The sequence below is a fragment of the Melopsittacus undulatus genome, chromosome 5 (genome assembly GCF_012275295.1).
Source record: "Melopsittacus undulatus isolate bMelUnd1 chromosome 5, bMelUnd1.mat.Z, whole genome shotgun sequence".
NCBI classification, from domain to species: Eukaryota; Metazoa; Chordata; class Aves; order Psittaciformes; family Psittaculidae; genus Melopsittacus; species Melopsittacus undulatus.
Window position 1 is genome coordinate 52,346,511 of NC_047531.1, and position 26,337 is coordinate 52,372,847.

At 42.5% G+C, this 26,337-nt stretch overlaps 2 protein-coding genes across 2 annotated transcripts in view; one reads left to right on the forward strand and one right to left on the reverse strand.

Annotated features, from left to right (window-relative positions):
* The first annotated feature begins 3,382 nt into the window (after positions 1–3,382).
* On the forward strand, positions 3,383–4,744 carry NDUFB2 (NADH:ubiquinone oxidoreductase subunit B2). The gene is made up of 4 exons (XM_005151826.2): positions 3,383–3,529; positions 3,639–3,783; positions 3,863–3,978; positions 4,662–4,744. Exons 1-3 carry the CDS (start codon positions 3,456–3,458, stop codon positions 3,935–3,937), a joined length of 294 nt encoding a protein of 97 aa, XP_005151883.1. The 5' UTR covers positions 3,383–3,455; the 3' UTR covers positions 3,938–3,978; positions 4,662–4,744.
* A 14,655-nt stretch (positions 4,745–19,399) lies between these two features.
* The window catches only part of BRAF (B-Raf proto-oncogene, serine/threonine kinase), a 69,187-nt gene continuing 62,249 nt past the window's right edge, over positions 19,400–26,337 (reverse strand). The window contains exons 14-19 of the mRNA XM_034063070.1: positions 25,878–26,054; positions 25,060–25,106; positions 24,355–24,473; positions 23,464–23,595; positions 20,829–20,963; positions 19,400–19,974 (exon numbers count right to left, since the gene is read on the reverse strand). Of these exons, the coding sequence (XP_033918961.1) occupies positions 19,801–19,974; positions 20,829–20,963; positions 23,464–23,595; positions 24,355–24,473; positions 25,060–25,106; positions 25,878–26,054 (784 nt within the window). The 3' untranslated portion in view covers positions 19,400–19,800. The remainder of the gene's footprint in view (positions 19,975–20,828; positions 20,964–23,463; positions 23,596–24,354; positions 24,474–25,059; positions 25,107–25,877; positions 26,055–26,337) is intronic.

Here is a 26,337-nt window from a genome sequence, read left to right on the forward strand (position 1 = left end):
TCCTTGTTCTCCAGAACCTTTAGCACGGTGCCTGGGCCAAAACGTTCAGCTCTAGCCTCCCATGGTGCCAAGACCCTGTCTCCTGGTGCAAGAGGCTGTCGCCTGGCATCTTCATAGTGGACAATGTCGTAGAGTGGGGTTTCCTGTATTCGAAGCTGTGCCTTGCCTTTCAGAGTGCCACTCCTGTCAAACTCAATTACAAAGCGCTCCCTGGAGCCCTACAAGAGTAAAACATGCTGTTTGTGAGACACATCTGGGGCCAATTAACGGCCAAATGTAAGTGCTAAGAGGGAAGTGGCAGAAATCCCAGGAAGAGAAATGTAATCTGGGAATGTAAATTTCCTCTTCTACCAGGTTTTTCACTGTACCCTGTCCATGTTGGACTTTAAAAGCAATTATGAGGCTGGGGCTCCAGGGGCTGGCAGCCTTCCTCTTTCTTTCCTTTTGGACTTGGATTTTAGCAAGAACACAGCATGCTAAGGCAGAACTTTACCAGGAAAACCTCCCATCAGAAAGAATAGCCAAAAGAAACTACTGTGTATGGTGTGGTTTGTTATGCAGTAATTAAAAGGATAACAAACCACTAAAATATCATTAACTGTCATAAATCTGAATGCTTTACTTTAAGCCTTCAGCAATGGGTGAGGGGAAGATCTATTTCTGAAGTCTCAGTCTCCTCTGCAGTTCTGTGAGTGCACTTACACAAATAATGCCATCAGCAGTTCTACTGCATTAGACTCCAGCTAATGTCACTTGTGCCTTTAGCTGTCCCCATCTGTTCCACCCCATGCTGGAGCTTGCAGCCATCCTGACCTATAGTAGTATCACTATTTATTTACAATGTGAACTGCAGAACAAACTGGATTTTTAAAGAAAGCCTGCAAGGGGGGTTTTCTGTCTGGAACCCAAACTCATCTCACCAATCCCAGAAACATAGCTGGAAGAGAAAGAGGAAAGCTTCTGGCCCAGTAAGGAGGAGGGCATGGTCCCTGGAGGAGGATATTCTGGGTTACTGATACTGGTTTGGCTCATTGACTTTGCTGCTAGACTGGGCAGAAGCAAGTAACAGAGATAGGGGGCCTGGTTTGTTTGACTGTCTCTGGAAACCAGCTCATTATAACTACTAAATGTATTGATTTCTGGGCTGCTTTCACTTGCAGGACTCCTCCCAGTAAAGAGCCAATCATCACCAGGAAACATGAAAGTAGGATGTGGTGAGACTCTACTGGTTCTAAGTGCACCGTATGAAAGGAGAGCCACCCCACAGCAAGTGCATGGGACTGGGGAATCATGGGAAAAACGGGGAAGATGCACAGAGCAGCAGAGTTCCCAATAAATAGCTACCTTCACCTCCTGAGCAATGTGCCCCAGGTAATAATAGCCGTCAGCTTCTCTCCTGGCCAACACACGAGCCCCCCTCAGGAAATTAGAAGCCTCTGGGGATGAATCAATGAAATTCCTTTTTGCTGAGGATATCAAGGACCCACAAAGGGAATCTGGGTTCCAGGCACAGACAGGAAAGCTGCGGAAAATGGAAATACAACTAATGAAGACTCTGGCAACAGAACTCCTGCAACTTGCTGTAATGAAAACAAGTGAAGTACCCATGTAACACCCTTCCCACCCCACAGATATTGTCCTTGTTTCCTGGCTTTTTCTCCTATGCCTTTCCAGTGACTCATCTATAGAATTTGAACTCACTGTGTTGCTGGACATGTTGGCAGCAGAGAGCCACAGGGATCTTTATGAGCTGTGTGACAGCACCGGACACATGAAAAGGACATGGAGTTTACCTGGAGGGCAAAAGGAGATGGAAGCAGAAGATGAGAATGATATTTTAACATTTAAATCCTTAAACAGGAATATGATTTATAAAACTGAAATTTACTTCCCAGTGTATTACTTCCCTCTTTGTTTTCATTCTTCCATCAAACCTCAGGATACTACGCTATTTATCTGTAAGCTCATCACAGATTGTTAGGGTCTTAAACACTCAAGCTTGAAAAGGAGACAAGAACTATATTATAAAAGAACCCTTGTGTTTCACCTGCTTTCTATTCAGCTGCTAGGTACATAGCAGCTGCGTCACTCTTTCTTCAGTCACTATGAGGTATATTGTTCAAAGGATGAAGTGTCATTTCAGGTATACACAAAGCTATAGCAGATATCCATTTTGGCCCATCTCAGATCCTGTCATCATTTTACTCTGCCATGAAGGAGGTACTAGACATGTGGTTCTTGAATCAGAATAGTTTTACCATCTTACTAATTCTTACTCCTTTCAGTTAATTGAGTTTAGTAAAGAGCTTTGAACCTGGAAAACACACCAGTTTCTCAGACCAGGCATAGCTTGGAGACAGGCAGCACATCGCTGGGGCTGCCTCTCCATGCTCAGCACTGATGCAGGTGTATCAAACTTGCTGGCCTTCTTCCACTCCACTCACCCTGGCTCTCAAACAGCAGGTTATGGGCAGCCAGTGTTATGTGTGCATTGCTGCCTCTTGTACCCTGCTCCTTAGCTGTCCAAGCTCCCCGGGCAAGCAAGAGCTGCGAGGTCAACGAGAGGATCTGAAATCAAGGAAGAATGAAAAAAGTGGAGATTGGGAAAAAAAAGGAAAAATAAAGGGAGGAGGAAACAAAGCAAAGAGGACGAACAGGAGCGCCCTTCACACGTGCAGGTTCTTGTTAACGTGGGACAGGTGTGCAGTTCTTCATTGGGTGCTGCTGTGCTCAGGCACCCCACAACTCACCCCTACATCCCCCCCTTGCCTTGCCCCCTGCGGCTGCCGCCCTCCAGCCACCGGTGCCCCCCTCCCCTCCTCTCCTCTCCGGGGAAGGCCACCACGCTGGCGAGGACCCCGGCCAGCAGTAAATGCTCCGCACCAGGCGCTCCTTCCGCACGCAGCTCCCACCGCTGCCTCGCTTGAGCACCGTTGCTACGCAACTGGACGCTGTGGGCTGGACCACCCGGTCCTGCTAGGGGGGAGAAGAGGAGCAGGTTATACCTTTAGCCCCTTCCTTACAGACGAACACCCGGCATCGCCTTCTCCCGTTCCGAAGCAGGCACTCGCCGCGCTCCCTCCTCTACGTCCTCCGTGAGCGACAACTTCTGTACCGCACGATGGACTCTCTTTTGCCCCCGCCCGTGTGTTGGTGCCATCCTGCCTCTTCCAAGCGCTGGGGGAGGCGGAGAGGCAGGGCTGCCCCCGCAGACACAGCGGGCTTACCCGCGGGGTGGGAGCGGCACAGCCTGGCGACGCCCCGTGAAGGTGTCTCGGTGCCCCCGCGTCTCCGTACCAAGCCGCAGCCTGGTACAGTGTGTTTCGTCTCCCCCCTACCCAGGCTCGCTCATCCCTCCGCCGCCGGAGTTGGTATGCGCCGGTGGGCGTGGAGGACCAATCGCGGCGGCTGTTGTTGGCCGGTGCAGGGTGACATTGGGGGGTGGTGGAGCTACCATGGTGCTGGCGTCGTTGGGCCGGTCGGCGGGACGGCTGCTGAGTGCCGGGAGCGGCGCGGTCGGGCGGCGGCAGTGAGTGGAGCGGGCCGGGGCCGGGGGCGGGGCGGGCCGGGGCCGGGGGCGGGCCGGGCCGGGTACCCTCGGGGCCGGGAGTGAAACAGCAGCGGTGCGGTTGTTGTAGCGCTGGCGGCGGGGTGCACATCCAGCCGCGGTACCGGCAGTTCCCGGAGCTGACGCGGGCGCAAGTGATCCGCAGCGAGTTCCTCAGCGGCTTCATGTGGTTCTGGATCCTGTGGCACTTCTGGCATAGCTCGGACATGGTGCTGGTGAGGCCGGCGCGGCGGCGGGGGCCGGGTGGCGGGGGCCCGTGGCTGTGGCCGGGCTCTGAGCCTGCCTCTCTCCCAGGGACACTTCCCCTACCCCGACCCTTCGGCCTGGACGGACGAGGAGCTGGGGATCCCTCCGGACGACGAGGAATAGGAGGCTCCAGTGGCGGTGCCCTCGGTCCCCGCAGCACACCGGTACGGCTCCTCTCGCACAGGCCCCCGGGCGCTGCGGCTGGGCCGGGATTCGCTGTAAGGAGCGATGAGCGCGGTCACCAGGCCAACCGCAGCCCGGCTTGTGCTTTACCTTTCCTTCCGAGCTCTCGGTGCCAGGGCATCGCGCCAGACGGTGCTCGCTGGGCGCCTTCTCTTGGCACTGCTACAGGTACTCTGCTTACAGAAGTTATTTGTGCACTTCTGAAGGTAGATGTGCCAAAGCTCTGTTGTACAGAATGCAGGTAGCTGTTGGCACCGTTTACTGCCTTCGCACACACTTGTCTTCGGTACCAGAATGCTCCAGTGCTGACAGTTGAGTTGTGGCAATGTAAGCCTGCAGTGTAGCAACTGAGTTGTAGCTTAACTGCTGCCCATTAAAGATTATTTTCTTCATGCTGTCCTGTAAACCCAGCATGACCTATTTTCTCTGTTTCTAGAGCGAGACCTGTGCACTTGTCCCTTTGAAGGGCTGAAGCTTTTGCTTGGTTCATATTCTTAATTGCTCTCTCTCTGAAGCTGCTGTGTCACAGCAGGGCTCTAAACCAAGCAGCTTAATCTAGCACAGAAGGCAGTGTGGGTTCTGTCGAGAGGGTCCTTCCCCTGCTCTCAGTGGTGGGAAAAGGGTGGGTGAAGAGGTTCTCAGGATTCTCTTCTATTACTTGCAGGTCCCTGGAACTAAAGAGGCCCCTGGAACCAAAGCTTTGGCTCCTCAGGTCCTTATTTCAATAAAAGTAACTGTAAACAAACACTAGGTTAACTCTGTACTTTGTTTTTGAGTGCTGTAGAATTGCTGGAGAATGAACTCCAGCTTTGGAGTCGACATGAACTTCTCTAGTGTTTGCTCACTACTGCTTACTTGTTGCTGCCTCAAAGAAATGAGGTGATAGATTAATGTCCAGGGAGTGATTTAAAACTTCATAAATGCACTGTAGGTAATAATCTTACCAGTAAAGCTCTGTCAAATAACTTCTGAAGGGGGGGAGGAAATAAAACTTGTCTGTGTTAGAATGCAGAAAAGCTAAGTTAAACACATTCTCCTGGCATCTTGTCACCACCTAACAGTTGCCTTAGAAGCAGGGTAAATTACCCTGAAGAGAACTCAGGCCAGGCTTTCTCCAGGGTGAAGGGGAACGGGGCCCTTGGATGTTACCAGAGCCCAGAATAATCCCTGGTGAAGCAAAACCCACAGCAAAGGTAAAAATCCCTGATGCTGCCTTACTGTGCTTAGCCCTGGGGAAGGTGGTGGTGGTGTTGGGGTTACTCTCCTGGCATCCCTTCATTGTTTTTTCAGTTTATTTCTCCCCTCTTTTTTGGTTTTTTCCTCCCACAGTTACATCCAAAAGCAACATAAAGTAATGTTTTCACTGCCCTTAACCACCGTAGTCATACCTGTGGGGAAGGAGGAGTTGGAACTGCACGATAAACAAGCTCCTTCACTTTTCCATGCAGTCAATCTTTATTATAGCAGTATTCTCATATTCACATCAAGTACATAGAACTTTTTGCCTTTTATATAATACAGAGTTCTTTAAATAACTTTACACAGAAATAGTTTTCTTCAATCTGAATTCAGCTATCAAATTTTAATATGTTTTAAGTCTCCATGCTCTCTAACCAAACTGGACAATATTTCCCATTGTACAAATTTACATGAGAAAAACTCCAAAGTACAAATGAAGGGACAACAAAAGTAAAGGGGGAAGGAACAAACAAGAAAAAAGAAGTTGTATTGGCAATTACAGGGGAAACTGGAGAAGGAAAGAAGGGGGGGGGGGTTGCCATGACCTACATAAGAGGAAACCAAAAATAAACATTTTGTAATGAAGTAAAAAATAAATACAAGTTTCAAAACAATTACTCCGTTGTAGGTTTTAAAAAGCAGCTATGGGAATCTACTAACACAATTGGGTTGGTTGGTTGGTTTTAAGTAACCAGACTGGACCTTCTACTTTGCAGTTGCAAGCCCCTTGCAAACCTCTGGTGGTCAAAAACTGAAAAATACAGCTGAAAGGAATGTGTTAGCACAGAGTTTAAATCGGTGGGACATACATTTCATTGCACTAAGGAACAAACAGACAGACAAAAAGAAATCAACTCTGTATATAAATTTCCCTTTCCTCTCCTTACTACATACTTTGCCTCTCATAAACAAGCCTCTGTATTATGAGGTAATGCCATTGTCTTGACTATATATAAAAATAATAAAGTTTAAAGGTTATAGATCTGTGTATCTATAAACTTTAAACAACCCAGTCCTCTCTTACTCCCCCATGGGGTCCAACTATGGAGTGCTACACCTTCCATCACTCTCTAATGAAACATAGGCATTGTGCCTCTCATGGAACCCCCCCGCAGGAGGCCAGTGCACCTTCCCTAATCTAGGAAAAGCAGCCTGCGCTCAAGTAAGAGAGACAGACAGTGCAAGTAATGCACAACGGATTACAACTATACCTGCTCCTTCAAAACAAGGCAGAGTCACAGAAGCCAGCAGTGGCCAGCCTGCACGTGTGTCTGGGCAGAGGGGGAAAGGAATCCATTGGGCACCCAATGACCAATTACATTTGTGACTGTGGAAGGAAAATGTCACCTGTGCAGCCCTGGGAGACCACAACTACCCCTGACACAAGGGGAGGATGAAGGGGCAGGAGGAACACTGCACTGCTGTCATGGCACTGGCTCCTGCCTCCCCAACAGCAGCAGACCCTGCTCCAGCAGCACAGGTCAGTGCCAGATCCCAACGGGACCTCCAGGGTGGCAGGAAGTAGGGGGCAGGGCTTTCCCCAATCCCAACACATGAGATAAAAAGAACAGCAACGTTAATGGGGGCTGCCAACACGTGCAGGTTGGGCACTGCTGGGTTTCTGTCAGTTGAGAAGTGTGGAGAGGGGGAGGAAGGGAAGGCAGGTAGGACACAAGGCTCATGAAGGAATGATGTGCTTTTTTTTTGTCTTTTTTTTCTTAAAGGTTCACAGCTTTGAATAAAAAAAGCACATTTATTGCACTTACATTTTATTTTAGACAGAGTTAACTTAAATTATGCCCTTGGAACCCCTCCCACCATCCCAAAATAACCCAAGTTTGGTCCATTTTGCCCCCTAGACCCAATGGCCATGCCCAGCTGGTAGGCTGCATTTCTTCTCCTAATGTTCCACTGAACTCCCAACCAGAGAGAGAGATCTTTTCTTCAGCCCTGGTGAATACAGCAATGCAACACAGAATAACAACATCTAGCAAAACAAAACCCAGCCATTTTCCAAACCCAAACAAAAAACAGTTATTTTTTGTGGTTTACTCGCTCAAAAGTACATGTCACACAAGGCTTGTTCTACAGTACAGCTGCTGTAAACAGGACAAACTACATCAAATGACCGCACAGGCCACTGCTGGCTCTTAAGGAGGCTGGATGAGCTGAAGACACTGCTGCTGTGATACTGTGAAGCAAATGCCTAGGTAGTTTAGAAGGTTCTAAACTCTCCCATCAGCTCCCTTCTCTTAGGGTAATAGTTTATCCATGTCCTAACATGTGCTTTTAGTGCAGAATCTGGGGTAGGCAGAAGGATTCCAGATAGATCCTGAAACATGAGTAAAATGTTTTTACACTTTGCTGCCTAAAAGGAACAAAGCCAAATTAAAACTGCTCCAAGATTTGGTATGAACTGTGCATTTCGACATAATAATTTACAATTATGCCCAAAGGCTTGCCCCAGAGAAGAAAAAATCTGAAAAGCACTGATACCAAAGCCCATTATTTTGTCCTTTTTGGACAGGTAGGTAAATACGACACTGTTTTTTTTAAGTACTGCCATAAGTCTACATAAGAGGTTTGAAACTTGAACAGATCAAATTCAAACACACTGGTGGTCCCTCAGTTGACAAGACACCTACCACCTCCCACAGTTACTGTGCAGTAACAGTATGCATCACTGTAAGAGGCCAAAACAATGCTAAGGAAACCTGCTGATGTTCCAGAAAGCAATTAATGGCACTTTCTGGGCCAGGGGATTGAGTGTATAGTCTGATACATGCACACTTGAATTACACAAGTACTAGCCATCATTTTCTCCTCATCCAGCTCTCATTTTTCATCTACAATTACATTTCAAGAAGCTATAATGGGGGAATTTTGTAACAGTGTAACTTTGGGCCTCTTCAGGGCTTTCCATTACCTTCCTTTAACAAGATCTTTGTGTCTTTGGAGTGGGAGGAGGGTTTACTCTGAATTAAATGAACCTCATTTAACTTTGGATAGAGCAGATTTCAAGCAGCAGGTTTACTGTAACTGAATTAGGAATCCTTCAGTTCTAGCTTTGAAATGATAATAGGTGTTTTAGGGAATGCTGTCTGCCCTCCTTGCTACTTTACACAAGTTTACCAGCTCCAAACTACCTACCTATAAAGTAATAGCTATGTACAAAACTACTGCACCAGAAGTAAACCAAAGCCACTGCTCTAGTTACAAAGCACCTGGTTTACATTCTGTTGGACTTCTTAGGGTTGTGAAGGCACATGATCATTTGGCAAACTGCAAAGACTGTTGTGGGGTTCCCTACACAAACCATGTAACAGAGGGACAGTCTTGGTAGCTCTCTGTTTGAAAGGAGAGGCCAGTTTTTCATCTGCAGTTCTTCCTGTTTTGTCCTTCCACAGTTTCGTAGTTAATTACTGCTGTCACGGTGCTGACAAGGTAGCTTCTGTGTTAGCATCCTTGAAACTTAAAGCAGGGGAAAAGTTTTAACAACTTTTCTCTGCTCTTCTGATGATTCCATTTACTAAGCAAGAGGTAATGAAGCAATGAAGATAGACAGACATCTAAAATGCATGCCAAAACAAATGTGAAGTGCAAACGCATATTAACAGGGATGCAGTCAACGGAACATTGATTTCACAAACTTCTATTTAAGATGCATAACAGAAAACTGGAACACCCAGCACCTTCAAAGTGATGCCCTAACAGTCCTCTCATGCAACTGCTTTTTGACTGAACTTGACTGTACCTAGAAGCTTTGTCTGTCACATTGTGCTACTGGTGATGCTTTTTTCAACAGACAGAAGACACATCATCTACAGTACTACGAACAGTTTGTGCTACACATGCTGCACTCACAGTCAAGAAGGCAATGAAATCTATAGGCTGCGAAAGTGTGAAATGTCTACATGCTTCTTCCATAAATTTAGCCCCTCCAACCTATCAAAATGTCAACTTGTACTTGTTCGTGAGGTGTCTGGTGATCTTGCTTCCCTACATATTCTATTAAATGCTGGATGCATTGACATCAACAGGTAAACAGAGAAGCAAACCTATTTATGTGTGATCTTCAGTGTATTTTCTTCCCCTGATTTGGGCTTTTGTGGAAAGATGTGGTATTTATTAACAGTCAGCATTTCACTCATTTTATGGCATGAAGGCCAAATTCTGCCTCTCCTGAGCATGTACTAATCCAAGTAATATTGACAGGCCACAATGAGATGGCAGTATTTGGCCTCAAACATTCTGCATCAGCAGCAGCTGCTAAAGCATTCAGGTGCAAAGAAAGATGATTTTGGGTAAGTGTGAAAACTAGAAGCGGCTTCATTTAATGGCCTGCACAAGTTTAGCAATAAAGAAATCACTGGGCTAATCATATCTGGGGCTATGTAGGGCTTAATTCAAGCAGAAATGACTTTCAAAATAACCAGGCCTCTATGCTCATACCATTTTGTTTAAGCTCCATTATTATGTTCCAGGTCCGGCAAATACGCCACAGGAAACGAGCCTGTACTGACAGTGAAGATGTAACAGATAAGAGGCCTCTTCTAAGTGTATAGAAAAGGAAAGGCAGAGGGGAAGGTATATGTGTGGTTAATAAAGGCATGAATAACTGGAATTGGATACCAGTAGTTTTCTAAATGATTAGGTACTAGATACGGTAGAGCTAAAAGCTGTATGACTGTCTGGATGTTTGTCCCAACACGCACACTCACAATCATAGAATCATCACAGAATCACAGACTGGTTTGGGCTGGAAGGGACGTTAAAGCTCATTCAGTTCCAGCCCCCTGCCATGGGCAGGGACACCTTCCACTAGACCAGGCTGCTGAAAGCCCCGTCCACCCTGGCCTTGAGCACTGCCAGGGAACCATCATATCCATAATATGGCATGTGCTTGTGGTTAGGACACCACAGAGAAACTTGAGAAATTTGGTGTAATGGACAGGAACACATTGGTCATTTATCTCCTTCATCCCACTGCTATACAGGGCACTCAGTTCTTGTCTACTCTTACCTCCCCGTTCACTAAACATCTACAGGGCACCTTTAAGACTGGTTCTGATGGCATGCAAGACATCCAGAAAAAATCCCAAAGGAAAAGATTAAAAAAAAAATTAAAATCCCAAATATCTACAAACCAAATTTCTTCCAAAGTTTTGCAAGAGTATGACATGGGACCTTGTACAGACAGACACACACTCCTACAGCTATCTGGAGGGCAACAAACAAACATGAAAACCAGTGGAAATGCATCCTGAAAGGACTTCTCTAAACAGCAGCCAAACAACTTGCACATTCCTCAGGGAAAAAGAAAAATACCCAAACTCCCAACGCCCCTCCCAGAACCCCAGAAAAAAAACCTTACAAACAAACCCCGTAAGAAAAAACCCAAACAACAAAACAAAACTGAAACCAAACAAACCCCAAACCCCTAAAAACAAGAGAGATAATGTGTTACTTATAAAGTGCTTTGCATGGACAAGGATAGCAATTTTCCTTGTGCTTTTCCTATGGGCTCAAGAAGCATACTGTAGACTAATGGGTAATGAATCTTCACCAAAAATAAGTTCATTTTAAGCAAAGGTGAATGCAATTCCTAACAGTTGTATTTTAGCAGACAATCTTCCGCCAGCATGACTTTGTGGAAGGAACCCAGGGCTTCTAAGAAGCTCTGTGAAACAAATGACTGTTGAACCACCTTGCTCCAATAAGTTTCTTTCGAGAGAACATTCATTTCCAGTATGCCCAACACCTACAAACAGGGCCACAGGAGAATAAGCAGCGACTACTTCATCCTCCCACCTGCCTGCTGACCACAGTGGCCCTGGCCCCTTCCACCTCTTAGGTACTGGCCTCAGATGATCACCAGGGAGCACTATGGTTTCACCGTATGCACGCCACAGTTTGTGCATCAGCTTCTCCACAGTGGGAAGTGGCTATTGCTACTGTTTAAATTCCTGCCAATCTCAATAAGGAAAAACCTTACAGCATCTGAAGACCCACAGCAGACAAGAAAAAATTGTGCTTTTTTTTTGTTTGGTTTTTTTTGTGTGTTTTTTTTTTAAATGCATCCTGTACACAAAGTCAAATCTATTCATGTACCAACATGAATCACTTCATTCTTGTAGTGACTATCAAGTCATTCACTATTGCTGTCTCGCTAATGTTTGTGGAATTAATATGAATACACAGTATTTCAGTTATAATTCCCACTTCAGATTAGTCCAGTCCCTGTAACCCCAGTAAATATTTACTGACAAACATAACAAACTACCAGCAACACCGCAGAACTCCAGCGGTTTAAAACTATGTCCCACTACCGATGTGCGTTTCTCCCTTCAACTGGGAGCAACCTTCTACAGACAGAAACAGTCCAGCTCTCCTAGGGAGGGAAGGACAGTGTCCTCATCCAATAAACCCATGTTTAGCATGGACACCACATTCACACACATTTAACTCCTTCATTTATTTGTCACTCCTCTCCTTCCCAGCAAGTACCTCCCTGCAAGAGGGGGGGGTCGGTTCTCCTGCCTCACCTTGGAGTGGTACAGGGCAGATGTGAATCAAACTCTGAGAACTTCTGTCTGAGCTTGGATTTCTTTCTCATGTGGTCTGACTTGCCTCTGTACAGATAATTTACATGTAATACCACACACCAGAGAACTCTGCAAACAGATCACATCACAACATACTCTATGAGAGGTAAATAATGTGCAGGACTTGATGAGTTGGGTTTTTTCTTCTTCCCTGACTGGGTAACTTGTGAAAAAGCTACCAACCATCCGAACACCAGGACTGGAGGACAGGAAAACAAAGCACTCTAGTGGAAATACCGCCACCTTCATCCTAGTTCGCAAAGCGTACATAAGGGAAAGACAAACGGAAGGGAAGAGATGACAGGGCAGAAAGCTGTGAGAGGAGAAGTAGTCAGCGTGGATCCAGCAAGTACCGTTTTGTTTTGATCTAACAACTTGCCATTAGGACAAGATGCTCCACATTTACACACACACTATCAGAGGACGTTTAGTTAACAGGATAAAAATCCTTTAAAAAAAGCTCTTGAAAGTACCAAAACATAATTTTTCGGAATGTCTAATTCTAGGGGGGTTTGGATTTGTATTCAATTCAACCTGAGAACTTTTTTCCCCGTTTATGAAAACATTACATCTTGGTAAGGTACCTGGCATTAACCTGCACCCTCTTTTAAAATAAAACTTTTAAAGTAGGTACATACACCATTCACAGTCTGTATCGGGAATTCTACAGACTTCAGATGCTGTGGTAGCATCTTTGATAAACACATTGTATCATATGATACAAAAGAAAAAGAGTAAGAGAGGACAATCTCGCTACATTTTTTGTTTTGCTTTTTAAACTTCAGTTTGTTGCTGGATCAAAAAGAAGGATCTATCTAATCCTTCTCAAAGATGCTGTATATGCATACACCAAGAAAACACTGGAAAAGGAAACAGGTTAAGGTTGGTGGTGGTTGTATGTTTTTTTGAAGAAGTGAAAAAGTAAATCTGAAAAAAGGTGCAGCAGCATCCCCTTTTCCTTCAGATTAACCTCATTGCCTTAGAGTCACATCTTCTCCAGCTCCCATCACCCCCCACTTTTAACTTTATCAGAATAAGCCCCAATAATATAGACAGATTAGGTGTCTGACGTTGTAATACAGTGAAAAGGGGATACTGCATTGTCCATAAATCAGTGAGTACACCGGGAAAAAAAAGATCAGAACAGAGGATGATTCTTGTAAATTAGCACTCATCAGATTTTCAGCCTCTGATGGTACGTTGTTAGAGGGAGAAAGCTGACCGGCAGACCATCCAAAGCAAGACTCCTAAGTTGCAGCAGCAGTTCCATCCCCTCATGCCCGAGCACCACAGTCAAACCACGAGCGCTCTCTCCTCTCTCCTGGGAATGATGCCAACGGCACAGGCAGCCACTGCGGGTCTCCGAACGCACGTGGTGGTTTGTGTTGAAGGAGAAACACTGGCAGCAGAGGATTCTGGTTCCCAAAAAGGTACTTTTTCCCATTGTGTTGGACTGGCAGTTCCATTCTGCTCCACTTTTAAGCTTATGGATATCTTTTCTAAATTACTTTAGGTTTTGTGGAGCAGAATAGAGTTTGGATGTTAAGAAACTGTCGGAACACAAGACTTAAATAACAGAGTGGGTGCTGCCATGGTGCTGTGGCTACTTGAACGCTGCAAATTCTCCTGTAGAGGGAGGACAAGAGCTTGGTTTAAAAAGGCGGTATCAGTTACCAGGTGGTCAGAGGTTTTCTCTAGACTAATTGAACATTAGATTGAATATAAAAGATGTTAAAAAATGCAAACTGTTAAAATCAGAGCACAAGAGAATACACAGTGAGAAAACATCGAATACAGACCCAGCATATTTTACCAAAAAAAAGGATTTCTTGAAAGCAAGCTGTACCTGTTCTTCCCAAGATAGAGATCTGAAAGTTCAAGCAAAGCCTAATTCACTATGCATTTGAAAATATGTCAGGTTAATTTCAGTTTAAACTCCTTATTGCACATACATCCTCCTGAAAAGCACCAACTGCAATAAATGCGCCAGGCTGCAAGCTCATTTCTAGTTTGGTGTAAAACTGGTTTAATAACAAAGACACACTCGTTAACCTTTAAAGACTATGTACAGTAAAGTGCCTGAATATTAAACCAGTATTAAAGAATGCTGGGATCTGGTTTAGAGACCAACACAGCAACCTACTGTGAGAAAAAGAATGGTGAGATTGTGTGCTCAATCTCAGACCAGAAATTAGGCCTTGCTAATAGAGAGCACAACAAATCCAAGCAAACCCCTGCTTTCTTCACAGTTACTGAATAAACAGCATTGTATGCAGTGCTTTCACATGCAATGATCTCCTGAAATTCTACAGTTTGTTTTTAGTGTCAGCATGCCATGAGATAGACTGGTAGTCCCGTTTCAGAGAAGAAGAAACGATGGCACAGAGTAAAAGTGCTGCCCAAAGTCTTCAGAATTTTGCCAGCACACTGAACAGAATCTGAACCTAAGATGCTCATCCTCGTCATCTTATACTTCAGCCAAAAAACTCTCCTGCCACCCATAAAGAATTTGCATTTCATCAGATTTTTAGGGAGGAGTGTTCCATTATGCTTAACCAAAAGGACTCAGGAGCATGAGAAAAAGAAACACATATCTAAGTTCCCCATGCTGGGTTTCACATGAGGTTTGGGTTAGTTTAAGCCCCTTTCTTGACAGCATTCCTCAGAGCTCTGCTAATAGTGAAGGAGAGATAAGCAGACGTCAGAGACCCTTTGTTGTGTTCAACAGAGGCATGCTGAATGCCCTTACTTCCAAACAACTGCTGCCTACCATGCTGTCCTTCCATCCTTTCAAGAGAGTGTTTTGTTGGCTTTGTTGCTTTGTTTTTTCCTAAGACTCTTATTCTGATTATTGGAAACAAACCATAAACATCCCTGCAAACAGGATTTTAGGCTAATATCATTAATTCCGTGAATGTCTTGTTCTCTAAAGAAGAGAATCAAGAGCAATCAGGAGACTGCATGAGGATGTGGAAGAAATCACATCTACACAGGGCCTGGCAGGAAAAGCTGATCCAGCTGATCTAGGGGAGCTTGAAGAAAGCAAGGAGAGGGCTCTGTCTGTTGTAGGAAATGAGCAGGGAGTGCATTCACAGTCTAAAGTAATGGTGGCTGGAACAGGCAACTGTGACAGACCCCAGGCTCTACATGTCTTGACAGACTGTGGTGGTAGGTTTAAGTTTTAACAAGAAAAGGATAAAAGCTTCACATTGGGTCCCACCGCCCATTTTACCAGTTCTACCAACAGGTGAAACCTTTGCTATAAAATACTCTTAAGTATTTGGTAATTTTTCTTGCTTCTCTGACACTTTTCACCTATTTCCCAACTCTCTTCACAGGATCTTCTAGAAACAACTCACTTTTGGTACTTGTTTTTTGTTTAATCTTTTAAAGACAAAAAAGTCATCAAGTATTTGCCTGTGAGGCTAATTTTTAAGAATGACATTCAGGCTTAGCTACGCTTTCAAAACATGCTCTACTTAATTTATTTTTCAGTCTGCCTTCCTAAACTGCTGATTAAAGACCAATTTATAAACAAGAGATCGCTCCCTCATTACTCATCTTGTCCTTCTGCCCATTTCTGGTAATAATTCAGCTTTTAATAGTCATACAGGGATTTCAGAAGATAAGATGAACCATTAATTGGGAAAGGGCAATGGAAAAACAGAATCAGAAGTCAAGAAGCAACTCAGATAAAATGGTAGCTGTAAAAAGGTGATTTTCAGACTTTTCTGCCATTTAAATAAAACCGTAGCAAAGACATTTTATTTTCTTTGACAAGTTAATGTTAAACCTCTGCTTTCAAAATTAAGGTGCTACTCTGATCTCCAATCAGGAGACCAAAATATCTAATGATGGGATTATGTTGATTTAACACCTATGAGATACATTAGCAGCAATGGCTTTCCCTACATGAAGAATGTAGATAAGATAGCTAAATCCATCCATAAACAGGAATCTTCCATCCTGGGTGTTGACAAGACTGAGGAGCAGCTAAAATGCTTTGTGTCACCTTTTCTATTCTGAATATATAAAATATTTGTAAGTTGGTTCCTTTTATCTTCTGAAAGAAACTTTACCTGTAGGAAAAGGAGAGAGAACACAGGCAACCTCTTCCTGAGACTGAGATGCACACATATAAATGAAGCCACCTCAACTGTGAATCTATCAGGACAGGAAGGTCATCCCCAGGGGAAATGAACGGATGAAATGAAGACAGCCTTAGGAACGCAACCCAGTATGCCCCATCCTGCAGGATCATCCTGATTCTGCCCTGCTAAATCTCTGGGCATGGTTCCGTAACAGCCAGTGTTAATCTAAACTGGGATTACTGCAGTCCCACTCTCCCTACTGCCTGTTGTGCCACACTGAGCACTGTGCCTCACTGGCCCTGAAGCAAGATGGCTCAAGGAGCTGACCTAGTAAATGCTAGCTTAGGTTGGTGGGAAAGAAGAGTTTTGTAACTAGTTTTTGGATAGCTGCTCTTCTGATGGCAGGGGGAACCCACTCAACTGTGTGGAATGGACTAGTGGAATTTGCCAGTGTAAGGGTAAGGAGCTGGGCAACAGCTGCTCCAAATGAGATCAGCTTAACCATGAAGCTATGAAACCACATACTTCACGATTTGTGATGTAAAAAAAACCCCAGACATTTTCAGTCATTGTGAGCCAGGCAGCTGATGTACTTTTTACCAAACAGGGCTTCAAAGACTTGCTTGGACTGGTAACAAAGAAATTCCTTTCCAAAGGATGAATAGCATTTGAAAATATACACTTACAGAGCCCTTTCAAGTTAGTTGCTACAGTCTCCACACTTGTCACATGCAAAGCCAGAGGAATCTGCTCTAAATGCGCTTTTAAAAAAACCTGTACTAAAAACATGATAGAAGTTCTTTCACGTTGTTTCCAAACAGTACATTGTAAGGGCATGACCTGAGTGAACCTGCTGCCCCTAATTCCTTGAGAGATAAGATGCCGTTACCAATCTCTACTATCAGAAATTCAGAACTTATCTGGACTCATGAGGTTACTAGGTATATGCATGACATCTTGACTGTACTCCTTATCTCTTCATCCTGGGGTACATGCCATGTTTCTCAGAATGGTAAGAATACTTCCCTTCCAGGCCTGTGCCACCTTGTGTATCAGCAGAGATTAACTGACTTATCAAAGGGAAACACCAAATTCCAGCACCTTGCTTGGATTACATTCACAGGAAGTAGGTCAAAAAGGCAATTTTCTGTTGGATCTCATGCCAACCTTCTGGTATGGAAGCCATTCACTAGCTGAATAACAATCTGGATGCGGGTAATTAGTATCCTCAGAAGACTATACAGCAGTGCTTATGAGGATCTCTCCTTCTAGAAGGTACCAAGACAGATTTTGTTTCTATACTGAGACTCAGGGAAGTAAAGAATAAAAGGAATGTCATAAAGTATAAACTACCCCTTCAGAAAAGACAGGGATCCTACAGACCTGTTTTTAGGACCAACTGGTATGAGTTTCTAAATAATATAGATGAGTAGCATTTTTGAGAACACTGACCCAAATCCACGGGTGTATTTAGGTATTTTCATCCTACATACGTTCCCAAATCTCACTGAAGCAGCAATTACAACTTATAGAAGTTAAACCCCTAAATGCCTTTATGTCAGATAAAATTAATGATCCACAAAACCCAGCCTCCTTTTAGGCTTCAGAAAGTGTTTAGTGAGAAACTAAGATCACATTATGGTCATGGGTTCCATGGATTACAAACCATGCTCAACATGTAAGAGCAGGTGACAGAGGAGTAAATCTAATACACTGACCACACTGCAGGAAACGGGTTCAAGTGTTTCTAAGGATGGCAGCATTTTTCCCCCTGTAACTGCAGTTCCAATAATACAGAAAAGCAATCTTAACAAGGAATAACTGGTCTGAACTCATCTGGCAGACCTGAAAAAGACTAAGCCTGGGCAGGGCAGTGATGATGATTCTGCACTCCCTGTAACTCCCCCTGTGGTTAAGGCCTTTGCTAGGTGGGATGCCACCATTTCTAGATTTTGCAGGAGACCCAGCAGCACCTTCTTGCTCTTACTGGGATGAGCATTGTAGCCTGTACTCAATATAATACTTCAAAGCTTAGGAAGCATTGCTCCTCACTGTCTAGAATTAAATTAGTGAATAAGAGGAGAAAAGTCCTGTTTTCATGTTAAGATAAACCTGCCAAAATGAGGTGAAGCTATCAGAAAGATGGGAAACAGATTTCCTAAAACAATAACAACCTTCATCTTCCATCACTATTTCCATGGATTTCAACAGCTGCATTTTCTCAGCTAACAAGATGAGAAGACAAGTTAGTTTCCCGAACGGTTCCAACAGCAGAAGCCAAGATCACTTGGATCTGGCCAGAAAATGTAGAAATGACTTACATATCTTCAAGCTCTCTAATTCTGCTCCCTGTTTTAAAAGGCTCAGTTGCCAGACAGAAGAAAACCAACCCTGTTTTGAATTCCTGATCTATTTCAAAAACCTATGGCTAGCAACATGCAAAATTCTCTGCAAGTATGTAAATCAGAAGCCATTAAGAACACTCTTGGCCTTTGAAGTTCTAACAACAGCAGCAAGAGCTTGTTTCTGATGCAGAAGAATCTGTGAAAATTAATAGCTTAGTAGTTTAAAACAAACAAACCCATGTAATTGACTTCAAAATAAGCAAGAATGCAGTCAATAACATTAATGTTTACATATCTGACATCCAAGACTGATACAACCTGAACCACTACTCTGATTAACCTGTTCCAGGGGAATGCTCCAGGGAAGAATACAATCTGTAAAGTGAGCTGACAGGACCTGGGTAAGGTGTCTAGCTTTCTTGGTTAGATATCTGGTCTAACTGATTCACTTCCAGTCAAACTAGCAGCTTTTACATGGAAGTGAAAAAAACAATTCATCACTGAACAGAAGCATGTTCAGTGGTATTCTTAACAATATTAAAGTAATTAAATCCTTTCATCTTATCAGAGTTCATGGTATAATACTGACTTCCATGAAAGTATCTGCTTTTTCAAATCCTCTTTTCCCATTATGGGTGTTAGCAGCCTTTTTCTCCTAAAGTATTTGGCTATGCCCAAGATTTCAAACATTTGTGCTCTTTCTAAATTTTGAAATCCATGCTAATTGCAGGATAGAGGCACCAGCACCAGCACTGCTCTTGCAGTTCAGCAAAAGCAGGTTCAGAATTTATTCTATGTTGCATTGTAATAGAACATTTTGGGATTGTCTGAAGCACAACAGGTCAGGGCATTCATGCAAAATTAAACGTTAAGAAACCCCACATCACCACTCCTCTGCAGGAATACACGTTCTCTAAACTGCTCTATTTTAAACTTCAACTTTCAAAATAAGAGTCACATTTCACTAAGGTCTTTCTTTGGATCGTGTGCTGTATCTGATCACCTCTCCTGGCCACAAGAAGTTTCAACTGTGCTCAGGCTTGAACGTAAGTTTATTTTCCCAGTTGCTTCCCACACAGGAGTAGCATTTTTAACGGAGGAATCTAAAGCCTATTGCTCAAATATAATGACATCAACTGAAGTAAAAAAAACCCCAAACCATCATAGCTTGAGTAGATTAAAATTAAATACACTCTAATTCCAATCAAATAACTGGGCAAAACCAACACAGACAAACAAAAATGACACCCAATGGCCTTAAGAGAATTTTTGCTTGTTCTGAAGTGACTTCTCCCATTTCTCTTATCTTATAATTCTTCTTGTGCCAGCTGCTCCCAGGGCAGTTGTTACCAACATGGACTTTGTGCTCAGGACATTCAATGCCCACTGTTAGGAAGAGAGTCTTCATTCCCTCAGTAAACCTTAAAAACATAGCTGGTAGGAACCGAGAACATACACATGTGTTGCACTCATAGGAACACACCAGCACACAGACACACAGGCACATGCTTTCACATTTCTTTTCAGTGCACTGGAAACCCACCGTATCCCCCTGCTTGGATGGGCGTTTTTGGAGAAGCACAAGCATATAGACTAAAATCCTCTGTCTGGAAGCCAGCCCGGTTTAATGAGGGCTCAGATGCACTGCGGTGAATTTTTGGCAACGACCGGGCCAGAAGCTCAATGGAGGCAAGAATCTAAAACATGTAGAAAATAAGCGATCAAATCCGTTGTCCAAAGCTGCAACACTCTCTTAAAACCAAAGGCAGAACATAAATTAACTACAAAAAAATAGAGACATTTAAACGGGAACGTTAAAAAATAGATTACTGTCTTGAGCTCTGATGTTTGATCCTGAAAAGCTAAAAAGGACACTTCAGAAAAAATTGCCTCATTTTACCCATTTAAAGGGCATACTGCTTTCCCTCTGTAAGCATAGTGAATATAGCCACCTTTTATTTTGCCTCCTTGTTCATGCACTAGTACCTATACCTCCCATTGCTGCAAATAAACAGCACTTTGGCAGCAGTTCGCTTAACACCATCCGCCATAAAGCCAGCAGGTGGAGCTCCTTAGTTTTTGGAAAAGCTTCGGTTACATTAAGAATAAAATCCAAGGTTCCCCCCCTCAAGCTTGTAGAGCCCAAACCTTCCCCAGCAGGCACAGTAGACCAAGTTTTGTGACAAAACTACCAGCTTGCCTTCATAAAGCTTAGGGCAGAGCAAGGAGGGTGGTGTAAAGATTTCCAAGAACCTAGTTGCAGTTTGTGTGTCTAACTGTGCTTATGAATTTGACTGTCTCCCTGTTGAAACTCTCTCCAACACAAACACTTTTCCACCCATACAGGTCACTTTAATACCTGCTTTTTGAATTCAAAAGAAGCATTTCTAATTAAACAATACTAACCAGGTAATGAACCAGCACTTTGAAGAAGTTATGCTACAGCACTAATCAATGAGATTCTGAATTGGCCAGGGAGTTCATAACCGATCTTAAGTTTTAATATTTGAATTGTAAAGTCTACTGAGAACTAAAGAGGAACACTTCTCACCTGTGGGAAAAGGGGTCTCTCATCTCTTTTCTTTTTTAAGCATTCTGCCATTAGTCTCTTCATAGCTTTTGGACAGTTGCTCCGTACTTTGCTGAGGTCTGGAGATAGGTATCCTCGTCCCACCATAAAAATTATCTTTATTTAAGGGAAGAAGAGATGAAAGGGGAAGAAGATGAGTCCATAAAACAACACTTACAAAAGATTAACATTCTACTAGACCATTCTAATCCCAGCAGCAAGTTTTCTGTTCCCAGGAAACAGAGTCTGGTGCTGAAATTGCCAAATTTGTTGGGAGTAATGCTTGCTAAACCTATTCAGTATAGAGAAAAAAAAAGATTTCTTCCTCCTCCTCCTCCAAGGAGAGATTTCAGTGGAACTTGAACACTAGTAAATGGTTACCATTTATAGCAATTACCATCTAAGGAGCGGTCCTTCAGTGTCAAAAACTGTTACAAAAACAAGAATAAGCAACTCTGTGGCAGGAACAGAAAGCCTAAAAATATTCTGTTTTATAAATCAACAGCAAGTTTGCATGGAAAGGCATTTTAAAAATACACAGACTTCAAATAGTAAGAACCCTTACCTTTTGAGAATAAATTTCATCATCTACTTTTTCCACCACAAAAGATTATTTTTGACTCTCATCACCTTCCCCAGCCCCCCCAGAGAAGCCACAAAAGAAAAAGGGAAACTGTGTCCTCTGTAGAAGAGGAGACAGACAGGCTTTGTATTCTTACAGTAATGCCTTTAATATGGAAGGCTTATATTTCACCTAAGTATGGTTAAGCATAGAACAAAGTAAACTAATAGAAAGCAGGAAAGCAAAACATTAAATACGGTTACTGTTCTCTTGGATATACACAAATATACCATCAAACATCATCACATCAAGCCAATGTTAAATGCAGTGTGATGAGTACTGCAGTTGTGCTGACACTAAAAACCCCTTTCAAACTAGCTAATCAAAGCTCCATTCATGCTGCCGCAGATAATCACTACCTTTTCTGAATACTCAGACAGACCCAGCAGGTGTATCATACCTTATATTTAATGAAGTGTAACTATTTTGTATCTGGACACTGGCAAAACCAACAGAAAACCCACACACCTCATGCAAGCTATACGTTTTATTTGTACTAACACAATCCTGGTGCCTTTTCAACTTTCTGATTCAGTCGCATCTGTGCTGGCATCAAGGAGATTAAAACTCCCATATGGTTTCTTTAGAAATCTCCATGTGCAAGAGCAGCATTTCATAGTAGACTTGTCTACCCCATCCCTTACCACTGCTGCAATTAGAGTTATCATCTAAATATTACTTTTCTCTAAACAATTACACTACTTAAGTTGAAATTATTAAAAATTCATTATTATCTATGTTTTCAACACTCTCTTTACCAATAATAGAGGGATTAAACTTTTATTCTAACTGGAGAAAAGAAAGTATCACTAAAAGAACAGCCCTAGTCTGCCTAGAAAAATCTGTTAAGGTGAGAGAAACAAGAAGGATGCTTTGCTCACAAAGAATCCCAGTTGTGCCATAGTAGCTGATGTAGATGCACCAACAGAGAGTGTGCAGTACTTCCATCTTCTCAGACAATCAACTGGGTGTGACAAAACCCAAGGCATCAGATTACATTTTATATGTTGGCTTCACTTGCAGTTTAGAACTTGCTTCAGCACTCAACTGTTAGCACCCACATCACTGGATTCGTCTTTCAAATCTCAAGAGGTAAAACCAAAACAATGCCCTAATACTGCTTTTAGAGGATAATATCCACCTGGCCAGGAATCTGGATATTTCTCATCTTCCAAACAGCAAACCCAATTAAAAATAAAAATAATAATAACAAAAAGTCACTCCAAATTTGATGAATTGGAAGTGTTCTGACAGATATGGAAGCAGCCTTATAAAATGGCATTCACAAATGAACGTTGCTATGGTTGCAATTCTCAAGTACCGACAGTGAAAAAACAAGAGATGTGGACACAGAAACAACATAAATATATCACCACCCAGACACTGAATAGTTTACACCAAAGATCTTAATGTATCCTGTGGAGATACATTACAGGTGTGAATATTAGTTCACAATTAAGTAATCTTCTTACAGAATTCACACACTTTGCAAACTCCATCAAGCAGGATTTGAGAAATGCTGGTAGCCTGAAATTCAATTAGATGGTGTGTGCATTCCTCATGATCAAAATGAATACAAAAACCCCAGAAAGGCGACTGCTGCTCCGTTTTGTCAATCCCATTGCTGAACTATTATTCATTGCAAGGAAGGCAGAAGAGAGGAATAACTCGACATATGGAGGATCATTTTGCCTTTGCAGAACTATTCTAAACTGGATTACTATTAACTAACCTGCTCTCTCCTTAATAAGTATCCTGGCAACCAGCTCAGAAGCTGAAAAGCTATACTTGAAGTATAAAAGAACAAAAAAAAAATACCTCTAGTGAAGTGAATTGATGCTACATGGCTGAGACAGAGCTAGAAAATTTAGAAATGTCATCTCATAACATCAGAAACACAAATCAAACACACAAACCATCAGAATGTGCACTTCACAAAGCTGAATCTCTCTCTGTTTCCGGCCATAGTTGACTGAAGTCAATCCCTTCCCTTACCTGGTCCCTGTTGTTGATGTTTGAGTATGGTAACTGTCCAGTCATCAATTCATAAAGAACAATCCCAAACGCATACACGTCCGACTGAAAGCTATATGGGTTTTTATCTTGCATTCTAATAACTTCTGGTGCCTGTACCGGAAAAGGAAAGAATTCATTTTTATTTCACCATGTCAGGCTGCACCTCACATGCCAGGAACAAAACACAGACTTGTTCAAAATATAACAGTGCAAATCCCACTCTTGCCTCCAGATGTTACTGGGTCCTAATACAGAGTGGATGTTGATATGAACCTCAAAGTCCACTGGTTCATTTTAGCTTGGTGATCCTTTTATTTATACAGAATTACCTTGTTTGGGCCAAGAAGCTACTTTGAAACTAAGTTATAACAACATTGAAAATAATGTCTAATAACAGAATCTTCAGGGTTTTTGGGGGGAGAAAAATGCACAGTTGCATAGTAGGGTGCAACTGCACTTCTTAAGACTTAAGCAAGTTGTACAGTCTCTTGAGAGTAACTATGCTTGAATGCTTAAAACTGAAAGAGCACCTTCCTTTTGGCTCTGCTCCTTTGTGGGACATTTTCCATGGCTTTTCTCACCTTCTCAACCCTGGATATATGATACCCTTTTTCCTCAGCCATCATTTAATTTTCAGTTTAAATCTCAAACTAAAGGATGAAGACACTAAAGTTTTTTTTTGCTGACTGCTCAAAAACATGTGCTTAAAGAAGAACTAAAAGGCATTCATTTTAGTAATTCATATTACTGCTTGTCACTTCCAGCTTAAGACAGTTTGTACATGTCAGTGTGCTGGAGGGGTAGTCTTAGAAACTTTTGACAAAGGCAACTGAATTTGTTGAAACAAACTCACTACTTCCCCTTGCTTACCATCCATAGAATAGATCCAGACAACTGTTCAAACTGATGGGATCCACTCCATCGTGATTTCACTGTAGCTAGACCAAAGTCACCTATTTTTACTGTGAGGTCTTCATGAAGAAATATATCTAAGGGGAAAATGTTAAGGGAAAACAAACAAGTGGTACTTCTCCTGTTCTACAAGAACAATAAACAGCTACACATGTGCACCATTAGACATAACAGTTCTAACTATTCACCATCATTAAATAAGGTTTTCATGTAATACAAGTTCTACACAGTCAGCATGGTGAATTATGCTACTTAAGGGTCACAGAAGTAACAACTGGGCCACTGCTGAAAGGACCATGGTCCAGGTGACTTTCTTGAAATGCCATATACATGAAAAGCCAAAAATATCCCATGATCAAACTAGTGTAATCTTTCATTGCATGCAGAAACCAAATGATACAAAAATGTCCTGATACCACAACAAAACTTCCTACATTATGGCAATTGCATCAATAGACACAGTAAGTATTCCTTACTTTGCTAGTGATATTACCCCTTCTCAGTGTAATTTCAACTCAGGAAATACTCACACACGAGCAGCATTTTACATCAGTAAGGTCATTTGTGACAGAAAAAAAGCAGAGCAAAGCAAACAAAAAACTCAACTCCCCCAAAACTGGGAATGCTGTCATGTTCCACAATCACATCTCTGGGAAAGGATACTATTACTCTTGAGGTCTCTGTGGATGATTGACTTGGCATGCAAATAACTGAAACAGAACATCATAGATTAGGTAGGTTAAATGATATTTCACTAATCAAAACCTCAAACTCCACCGTATTACTGAAACACGATTTCTGTAGATATTCAACATGCACATATTTATTAAGGTAAAACTGCAGTAAAAGTCTATAAACTAAAGCTTACATTTCCAGCTCAAACCTGATGCTACCAACTTCTGCTTTTCAGTTCTAACTCAATATTCAGAATAAAAGAACTTCAGTAATTTTTGACATGCCATTCTATGTTGCACATTTTTTCAAACGCTGAAATCTATTATCTACAGAGTTATAATACTTAACAGGAGAAAAAATTGATTCTTTTTGCTATCAGGACTGTTTGCCTTCTGTGCTATCTTATAGGATTACACCCTATTGTTCACTGGGTGTTTTTTTTTAAACTATGTTTTATCTCCTACCATAAGACTATCTGCACTGTCAAGATCAATCATAAAGCCTGGAACACGAATATCTACTCCAACGATTGAAAGGTTAACTGAACTAAAATTATCTTCATTCTCCTATTTAAGACTATATTTCCTTCACGATTTGTAATTCCCTACGTTCCAAAAAAAACAGAACACAGTCTATCTAACTAATGAAAATAATAAGCACTTCACCAAACACTCTGCTCATCAAGGCAGGACCCTGGGCTTGGCTAAGTGAGTAGTTAGTTGGCCTTATTTGCCAACATCAGTCAGTGTGAAGAGAATAAGTAAGCCTTGCCCCAACACTTATTTGCAAAGTAATACAATACTTACTCCATGCCCTGTGCAGTCTGTCGTGCAATATCAATTAGTTTGATCATTTCAAATTTGGTCTCAATGATATGTAGATGGTGGTATAAGCTGGACCCCTCACACCATTGTGTAACTATAGCCAACTGGGGTTTTGTTGAATAACCCATAAAAAGCAAGATATTCACATGTCGTGTTTTCCTGTTGAAATAGGATAAAAAAAAGGTCAGGAGGAAATCAGACAGATCAGGTAATAAGGATAAAGTCAGGCAGATCTATCACCATCTAAATATATATTTCCAAACAGAAATTGTTGGGTCAATCTCTACCAAGATAATAAGGTAATGTGTTGCTAAATTCAGTTTAATGAATTATTCCAGCAGTCAGCCTTTCTGACGATGACACAGAAGAGCTATTCCAGGGTAAGCACTGCTTCTGCAAGCAACCCAGCACAGGACTGCTCAAAAGATGCTGTTACCACTAG